The sequence below is a fragment of the Staurois parvus genome, unplaced genomic scaffold, assembly GCF_062004578.1.
Source record: "Staurois parvus isolate SC_StPar_1 unplaced genomic scaffold, SC_StPar_1.0 ptg000464l, whole genome shotgun sequence".
NCBI lineage: Eukaryota > Metazoa > Chordata > Amphibia > Anura > Ranidae > Staurois > Staurois parvus.
The window spans coordinates 136,221-146,194 of NW_028318260.1; the positions used below are offsets into that span (position 1 = coordinate 136,221).

The 9,974-nt window shown below is 39.6% G+C and overlaps 1 protein-coding gene across 1 annotated transcript in view; it reads left to right on the forward strand.

The window, feature by feature from the left end:
• The window catches only part of TMEM35B (transmembrane protein 35B), a 55,493-nt gene extending 52,085 nt beyond the window's left edge, over window positions 1-3,408 (forward strand). The window contains exon 3 of the mRNA XM_089688979.1: window positions 2,711-3,408. Coding sequence (XP_089545105.1) covers window positions 2,711-2,841 — 131 coding nt within the window. The 3' untranslated portion in view covers window positions 2,842-3,408. The remainder of the gene's footprint in view (window positions 1-2,710) is intronic.
• The last annotated feature ends 6,566 nt before the right edge of the window (window positions 3,409-9,974 follow it).

Here is a 9,974-nt window from a genome sequence, read left to right on the forward strand (position 1 = left end):
TAATAATTTACCCTTGTGGTGTTAGGGGCCCCATTGCAAGGGCAGGTTTTTTTTTTTTTTTTTTTTTAGTGGACTTTAATACTTGTCTTTATGGCAGGCATAGAGTTGAATCTTTGCTTTCTTGAAGCTGACATGTCACATTAGTAATTTTGTAGCAGCTACAAAACTACTCTTAGTACTCCAGCATTTTTTAGCTAACTCATGGTGTGCAATGCAGTTGTTGATAATAGCACACCAATGATTTGTAGCTGCCTAGATGAGTATTGTAGTCCGTTACAGTAGCAGCTCTGTAGCCAGCTAGAGAAAATTAGTTGAGAAATGTGTAGCTCCTACATATTTCTGCCACAAAGTTGCTAGTGTGAGGTGGCCCTAAGGATGCAAAGTGGTCAGGAAGGGAACCGTAAATTATGGAAAGAAATTGCATAGGTACATTCTCTACTATGTACCATAGAGCGGCAGGTCATTCAGCCAATTAGAGCTCAAATCTAACTGAAAAATCACTTTTTAAAGCAAATATAATTTCTTTTTAGAACCCATCGGTATACAGTACAGTGTTTTGAGTTCTTTCTGACTATGTAGTAAACTGGTGTACTACTATTGTAACTGTGTTTTGGAGACAGTTACAGCCTGATATTTTAAAGTATTCGGTCTGGTCAGAAAGGGCATTCAATTTGCTGTACTAGAATAAGCAGGAATTCCTGGTGGGCATTAAAATGTAACTAAGTCCAAAACCAAAAAATGCAGTCTATTACAGCTTACTAGTCCTTAGTGTGGTGTATACATTTTTGTTTTTTCAAGCTTTTATTTTTTTGCTTTATTTTACGTGCAAATAACACATTTGCTTTCCCTGGGTGGCTATATCACTCCTCCACTGTATCTATGGAGGTAGCAATGGTTTTCCCCCTAGGCTGCTCTTTTCGTATGGACTACAAACATGTCTGTATCTCTTCATCACCATTTAATGGGGAGCAGGGCAAATAGCAGTTTACAGAATATAGCTAGGAAGGAAGATATTTGGTGTAGCTCACAAAAAGGGACAATGACATAGCATTTTTGGCAAGATCAATAGACAATAGACATTTTCTGTTTTACTGACAATGTTTTTAGCTTGGGGGGAAAAAAAAGGGAAAACAATTGTGACCACCGCATCAAAGAACTGTAAGCTGCAGTATATTACATTTTCTTGATTTTAGTTATTTTTTTTAAGTTTGCCTTCTAAAAAACTCCCTCTTCACTGGTCTACTATTACACAGGTTATCCCCCCTTCACTCTATTATGAATGCTGCTGCTAGACTCATACACTTTACCAACCAATCAGTGACTGCTGCCCCTCTCTCCCAATCCTTTCATTGGCTTCCACTAACCCAACGTATAAAATTCAAAATGCTAACCACAGCATACAAAGCTACCCACAACACTGCCCCTAGCTACATCACCGGCCTCATCTGCAGATATCGTCCAAATCGCTCGCTCCGATCAAGACATCTTGCTCTCTAGCTCCCTCCTCACCTCCTCCCACACTCGCCTCCAGGACTTCTCTAGAGCCTCTCCCATCCTCTGGAACTCCCAACAGCAGTATGTCCGGTCAGCCCCAACCCTGTTGGTATTTAGGTGATCTTTGTAAACTCACTTATTCAGGGAAGACTACCCCACTTCCACCTAAGAAATGTACTTGAGCCACCTCCATCAGAATATTGCCTACAGCTGTCACCTTTTGTACCACCTCCCCCTTACTTTAGATTGTAAGCTCCACGAGCAGGGCCCTCCTATTCCTTCTGTACTGAAATGTATTGCAATTATACTATCTCCCGTTAAATTGTAAAGCGCTGCACAAACTGTTGGTGCCATATAAATCCTGTATAATAATAATAATAAAATGTGCTGCCATAAATGTGTTAGATAAATGTCTGTAATAAAAAAAATCTATGATCATAGCGTTATTTAAAGTAGAGCCATAGGCAAAACTTTTTTTTTTTTTTCATTTTATAGATAGAGCAGGAGAGAGGGTTAAAACCCCTGTCCGATTTTCCTCCTCCATTGGGGAGATTTTCCTTCACTTCCTGTCTAATAGTAAAACAGGAAGTGAGAGAAAATCCCTGCAATTTAGGGGAATTTCTTGCAGACCCCCAGGTCACCAGAACTATTGTCCCCATTGGAAGATTTCCCCTCTGTTACTTTTCTGGAGACAATCCAAAATGTGGGGTTTTCTTTACTTTCACTTTCAATGGTAATGCTAAACAGGACAAAGAGAGAGGGGGAATCTCCCTGTTTTGGACACTGGCAGGAATAAAACCTGACAGGTGTTCTAATCCCTCTCCACTCTATCCAAAATTAAAATAAAAAGTTTTTGCCTTTTAGTTATACTTTAACGATGACACAGTGTTGGGTGAAATTTTGTTTTAGGACATTTCTACACTGTCTGTTAGGTTTAATATTCTGTAGGTCTATATTCCTATTAGAAACTTGACAGCTTTAAAAAAATATTAAAACAGGTGGATTATTTCTAAATACAACTTTTGACAAGGATACAGAATTGTATACACAGTGTGTTCACAAATTACATGAATTTGCACAACAGCCATATTTGTTAGGTAACGACTATGCTTCCTGACCTGCCTTTTTTTCATAGTCCTTTTTATCCCCTCATCACACACTTTCCTTTGCAGGTGTCTTAATACTAATGTGTAATTTTTTTTTATTTCTATTCCAGGTGCCATCTACACCCTTATAGTACTTAAGGAACCAATTGCCATGTGCGCTCCAGCTGCTGTCAGCCTGGGGCTTCTCTTGTTGCTGAACATTCGTGGGCAAGGCAAGAGATCCAAGTCTAAGTCTGCATAAAAAGACTTGGAAGTCAATCTGTCCCCCATGGGACCAATAATTGTTTTAACTACAAACCTCAATGTAACACTGTGGGAGCTGTTAAGATACTTAAAAGGAATTAGTCAGTTGAAATATGAAAGCTGCCATTGTTGACCTTTTTTTTAAAGTACAAGCTCCAGGCTGTCATCCTCATCTTTCCTTCCTATTTCTTGAGTCTTTTGTCACCAAATGAAATACTTACGTGGATACTAGCAGTCCTGGATTTTCAGAGTCTTTATGTTTTGAGGTCAGTGGCTCACTAAATAGTGAAGGAAGCGTGGACATGATAGCCCTGAAGTATGCACACTCAAAAATCCAGCAGTTTCAGCAACCTGTTTGTTTCCTGAACGGTTCTCTTTCAATTCTACAATGAATTACTCTGTTATTGTCTCCACAAACGTGTTTTTTCCACCCAGTGTTATGGATCTACTATTTGTCAATATTTGGAGTATTACTTTGCACTGGGTTTAAACTAAAGTTGCTGTCTGTTCTCTGTTATGGATGGGTATCAATAATCTGATAATTAAACCATATTTTTGAACAAAATGTACTTTGTACCTCATTTTTTTAGTGATACATATTTGTGATGTTTTATGAAGCCATGTAAATGCTTAGTAACTGCCTACTGTATGTATGAGCTGTGGTGTGAAGCTCATTGAAATACATCAACCATTTTACCTGGAAAAAGATTCTGTTCAGCAGTAGTTCCTGTCAGGCACCATAGCCAGGTCCTGCTTTCCCTGCAATTTCTGTGCAGAATACACTGTACTTGAACAATGCAGCTTGGTCTAATATCCAACCCTACCCTGTTACTGGAGAGGGAGGAGCACAAACTCTCTTTTAATACAGCGCTCAGTGTCAAATGGACAGCAGTGTGTAATGCAGCAGGCCCCAATTGGCTACAGGTGCAACCCCTTCCTGTCTTAGTCTGAGTGCTCATGTAGAAGGGATTACACAATGCAGATATCATGATCAGTCCAGGTACTTGTCAGCTGTATAAATGCATACAAATGCTGTATCTGTAATTACTATATTTTTTGTTAGATTAAATGTGGGTTTCTAAATCTGCCTGTGGTTCATCTTTAAAAGTAATTCCAGGCAAAATGTGAAAGCATTCTGTGAGCTATTAATGCTTTATACTGAAACTATATTTGGAATGCTTAATCAATTTAACATAATCTGTGTTATTTGTAATCAAATGCAGAAAAAAACATTCAGCTCCATTTATTTATTTGAGATATTTTTCTAGCAATGACAATTTACACAGCAGTTGCAAATATTGTACATTCACATCAGTCCCTGCCATACAGGAGCTTACAATCATATACGCATACTAGAGCCAATTTAGACAGAAGCCAATAAACCTACCAGCATGTCTTTGGAGTGTAGGAGAAAACCCGGCAACCCTAGTGCTGCCAGGCGCTAACCACTAAGCCACTATTCTTTTCTCTCTGTATCTGCAATACAGACCACATTTAAACTTCCAGTGGAGGCTTGAAATTGGTGGCTCTGAGAAATGTCTTAGTTCTGGCACTTTTTCCAGTATGCTTTCCATGAGTGAAAGGCAGCAAGGATGGTGTCTCAGCATCTCCAAAGTAGACTATGGAAAAACTGGTGCCATTCAGCAAAGTCTGGAAGAAAAACTGAGCTAACCAGCTCATATGTTATTCTCCATATATGCATCTAAAATTTATATTTTACGTTTTGACTAGAGTGTAGTGATGTAGTGCAATGATGCAATGTTGACCTACTGGTAGGTAAATGTAAGTTGAAAAATTGCACTGCAAGAATTTTGTGGACACCTGACTATCATACAGAGCTTTTTGGACATTCTATTTTACAATCATGGACATTAAAGTGCAACTAAATGTAAAAGCTATTAGACTGCAAACAGGTAGGCTTTTTATTGCAGGAGAGACATGCAATATCTCTTTTGCAATAAAGTACACTTACCTGTTACAATCCTCTGCGGCATGTACACTGAGCTGTGCATGTGCAGCTCAGTTTAAATTCCAGCACACTGCCATTGTGTCAGAATGACTGCACTCCAGCACTGGCCAACCAAAATGGCTGAAGACTTGCTTCCGGAAGAAACAAGGGAGAAGATGTGGATGTGAGATTGGTGGAACTAAGATAAGTATTTTTTTTTTTTTTTTTTTTTAGTTCCACTTTAAGAGTTGCCTTCCCACTTGGAAAGCTTCTCACAAGATTTTGGGCCACTTAAGTTCCTCCATACCAAACTCCCCAGCCATGTCTTTATCTGGCTTTGTGCAGTCCGCAGGGGCAGATTTGTGCAAGAGCAGAAAAGGGCCTTCCCCAATCTGTTGCCAAAATTCTGGAAGTGCACAATTGTCTGAAATTTCTTTGTATGCTTTAGCACTACCTTCACTGGCATAACCTGATATCCGTAATTTGGCCATGTGGTGTAATTTACTGACTGCATTCCAGAGCTTGGGCACTTTGATAATGTGTCTTCCTTGCAGTATTCGGGGGAGATTTACTAAAACTGGAGAGTGCAAAATCTGGTGCAGCTCTGCATGGTAGCCAGTCAGCTACTAACTTCAGCTTGTTCAATTAAGTGTTGACAATAACACTGGAAGCGATTGGTTTCTGTGCAGAGCTGCATCAAATTTTACATGCTCAAGTTTTAGCCTTCTGGAGTGGGGCATATTGAACTAATCTGTTTCATGGGTATCTGTAGGGTGGGGATTTCATCTATGCAGAGTGATACTCAGGATCCAGAAGTGTGTCAGAACTATAGAGCTGTAAGGATGCTAGTTTTCAAAACACTTGATCTGAGCATGAGCTAAGTGTAATTTGTATACCTTTCATATAGTTCCCCAATATCTTTTCAAAAAGTTTCATATTGTACTCCTTTTAAAGGTGAATACTTTTTTATGAATAAACCCTGCATGCTTATGGCAGTGGCACAATGCTGAGAAGTTTGCTCACTATTTATGTACCTGCTGTTCTAAGATACCAAATCCAAGCAAGACACACTAGATTTATCCTTCCTTGGCAATAAGGACAGAACATGGTGCTGGTTGCTAGAGGACAAGTATTCTCTAGGTATATCAAACACATAATTCTCTCTATCTCAAGCAATGTCTCTTTTTTTTTTTTTTTCTTTAAAATGATACCAGCATGTCTGTAGAAACCTGCTTGGGATGATCAAAAAGCGTATATATGGACCTGGGATTATTTAATGTGCCTAATGGTACCAGCATCCTAAGTATAAACAATATATAGGAGAAAAAGAGTAAGTGATTTTTAAGGTACTGGAAAGAGTCTTTATTTAGACTTAAAATAGTATATATAATCATGACCAATACAATAAGATTCACACATAGTAAAATACTACATCCCCATGCTCATATTCCCCATGTTGCCTTTCTTTTATTCTAAATAGCGCTGTCTTTTAAAGGTCCTTTGATAGCATAATTGCAACAATGAAGAAAGATGAGCACTCAACTCTATGGGGTTGATTTACTAAAGGCAAATATACTGTGCACTGCAAGTGTAGTTGCTCCAGAGCTTAGTAAATTAAGTAAAGCTTCACTTTGCAAAGAATACACAATCACATGCAAGTGAAATAAAAACATTTTTGCTTGCACATGATTGGATGAAAGAAATCAGCAGTTTCCCTTCATTTCAGAACTTCCCCTCAGTTCTAGAGCAACTGCATTTGGCATTGCACAAACTATTCTCCTTCATTAAATCAAACGCACTGTGTTTCATTGATTTCCAACTTCTTCAAGAAGTTAACGTATTTCTAAAGGCTGAGGTTTTTTACCTTCATGCACTCTATGCATGAAGGTATAAAACCTTCAGTGTACAGCTTCCCCTAATACTTATCCTAGCCTGAGCCCGATCCCAATCCAGCAATGTGCACAAGAGCAGCAGCTCTCCCATGTCTCCTCCTCCTCATTGGCTGAATTACAGCAGTGGGAGCCAATCTGCCAGTGAGGAGGGAATGGGGCTGAGTGGTACACATTGAGTAGGCAGTATTTGCCAGTAAGGAGCACTTGTCTTTATCAAGGTTGTTTTGAGGCATGACTTCTTTTCTTTCTAAGGTGTTTTCTTCTTTATTTACCTCGACCAGGACTTCAAAGTTTTCTCTTGAGGAAAGTTGAAAAATAGTGCTGAACCCATAGAGTTATCCCACTGGTATCTATCTTAAGAGTATTGATATTGACGTAACTCATCTGCTTCCAAGGCAGGCAGCTTCTTCATCACAGAGTATCTCCACAGTCTCCTTGGCTTGTAGTGTAATGTAACACAAATGGAAACTGAAGTGCCACACCACTGCTAAGAGGTCCAGATTACATCTCTATTCCCAATAAAATCAGGGGACAATCCCAAAAGTAGCCAAAGCGTTTCAGAGGTCCAAGAATGCCCCTTACATCAGGGCTTGATTAACAACAACTTGCATCACTTTATTATTATGTCTCCCATCGGCTCTGATCCCTACACTCTATTCCCAATTCTCCAACATTCTTTAAAACTCTAGGACACTTCATTGCTCTAGCAACCCTATGATCTCACATTTACTATTAATAGGCATGTTGGGGTGCCCACTCTACCCAGCATAGATAAACCCCAAGTGTTCAGGTGATGGGAAATTTAGAGCCCAATCATTTTCACAAACACGCTGTTAGATGGCGCAGAGATATCTTTATAAGAATTTAGGTTGGTCTTAGGCGCATCACATTTCTTATTTGAAGATCTATGCAAAGTGCCAACTAGTGTTAGGTTCCATATAAAATATATAACCAAATATGCATTTTCTCTTTACTACTACAATTATGTACATTTATTTTGTTAAAAATGTTCTAAAACATTAAAACCAAGCATACTGTGACACAGATATTTTCCTTCAAACATATAGAGGGTAATCAAAATCATACGTATACAAAATCCTTCACCAAGTGCCCTTATTACCCACATCCTTTAGCATAATGAATCATATGTTTGTAAATATCGTATCCGTAATATCTTGCATGCTTGTCAAGTGGTGGGGTCCCGTTAAAATTTTAACATGTTTTCTGCTTCATCAGGAACTGTAAAGGATAATTTTTCAATTGAGCTGAACCATCAACCAAGTATTAGAGGCTTCCACTTCACTAAAACTTCCACCCTATGAAAAGAGGAATCGGAATCCAGGCAGGCAGGGGGATACCACCATCACCAAGTCCAAAGCGATACAGGACATTTTAAAAGATCTTATATTATCACTTGATGTTAGTTACTGTATTCAAGGGAGGATTCAAAGTTTCCCCATCAATATTTCATCCCATCTCAGTGGGGCTTTATAGTCATGTGTTTCCTTATGGCTTGAATAACATACATGCTGTGACAACAAAAGGTCTGTCTCCACTGAGGACCTACACTATATTGCCAAAAGTATTGGGACACCTGCATTTACATGCACATGAATTTAATGGCATCCCAGTTTTAGTCTGTAGGGTTTAATATTGTTAGCCCACCCTTTGCAGCTATAACAGCTTCAACTCTTTTGAGAAGTCTATCCACAAGGTTTAGGAGTGTGTCTATGAGAATGTTTGGCCATTCATCCAGAATGCATTTGTGAGGTCTGGCACTGATGTCGGACGAGAAGGCCTGGCTCACAGTCTCCGCTCTATTTCATCCCACAGGTGTTCTATCAGGTTGAGGTCAGGACTCTGGGCAGGCCAGTAAAGTTCCTCCACCCCATACTTGCTTAACCATGTCTATATGGACCTTTCTATGTGTACTGGTGCGTAGTCATGTTGGAACAGGAAGGGGCCATCTCCAGACTGTTCCCACAAAGTTGGGAGCATGAAATTGTCAAAAATGTCTTGGTGTGCGGACGCCTTAAGAGTTCCCTTCACTGGAACAAAAGGGCCAAGCCCAACCCCTGAAAAACAACCCCACTCCATAACCCCCCCACCAAACTTTAGATTTGGCACAATGCAGTCAGGCAAGTACTGTTCTCCTGACAACAGCCAAACCCAGACATGTCCATCGGATTTCCAGACATGGAAGGGTGATTTGTCCCTCTAAAAAACACGTCTTCATTGCTCTAGAGGCAAGTGGAGGTGTGCTTTATGCCACTGCATCTGACGCTTTTCATTGCACTTGGTGATGTAAACTTGGATACAGCTGGTCAGCCATGGAAATCCATTTTATGCATTGTTGTGCTAATCTGAAGGCCACACAGAGTTTAGAGGTCCTTAGCTATTGACTCTGCAGACAGTTGGCGACTTCTGAGCACTGTGTGCTTCAGCATATGCTAACCCTCGATATTTCATTTTACGTGGCCTACCACTTTGTGGCTGAGTTGCTGCTGTTCCCAGTTTCTTCCACTTTGTTATAATACCACTAATAGTTGACCGTTGAATATTTTAGTAGCAAGGAAATTTCATGGATAGAAATGGTACCACGTTTGAATTCACTGGGCTCCTGAGAGCTACCCATTCTTTCACAAATGTTTGCATAAGCAGTCTGCATGCCTAGGTGCTTGATTTTATGCTCCTGTGGTCATGGAGGTGATTCTAACACCGGAATCCAATGAATTGGAGGGGTGTCCCAATACTTTTTGCAATATAATGTAACTTGATTCAGTCTCCCTCTGCCAAATAGAGGGACAGAGGTGAGATTACTGCAGTCCCTTCATACAGCACTTTGTTTAAATCAATGATATCTTTCCCCTCTCTTCAAGAACAGTACAAGGCCTCGGCAGGCAAAATGTTTAGGTATCTTTGACTGAAATAATAAATTTCCTCAAAAATCAGAAATAAAACTAATATCCAGCTACTCACAAACTTAGAACATACAGTTAGGTCCATATATATTAGGACACAGGCAAAATTTTAGTTTTTTTCAGGAATTTGCAAAAACATAATTGAATAAAAAACTTTCATGGCTAGGCCTTGGCTACTCCATTATTTCTTCATCAATTAAGCAGGTACAAGGCCTGGAGTTGATTCTAAGTGTGGTATTTGCATTTGTAATTTGTTGCTGTGTGCCTACATCATGTGTTCAAAGGAGCTGTCCATGAAAGTGAAACAGGCAATTGTTCATCAAATCTATCAGAGAGATAGCAGCAACATTAAGAGTCAACAGTTTGGTAT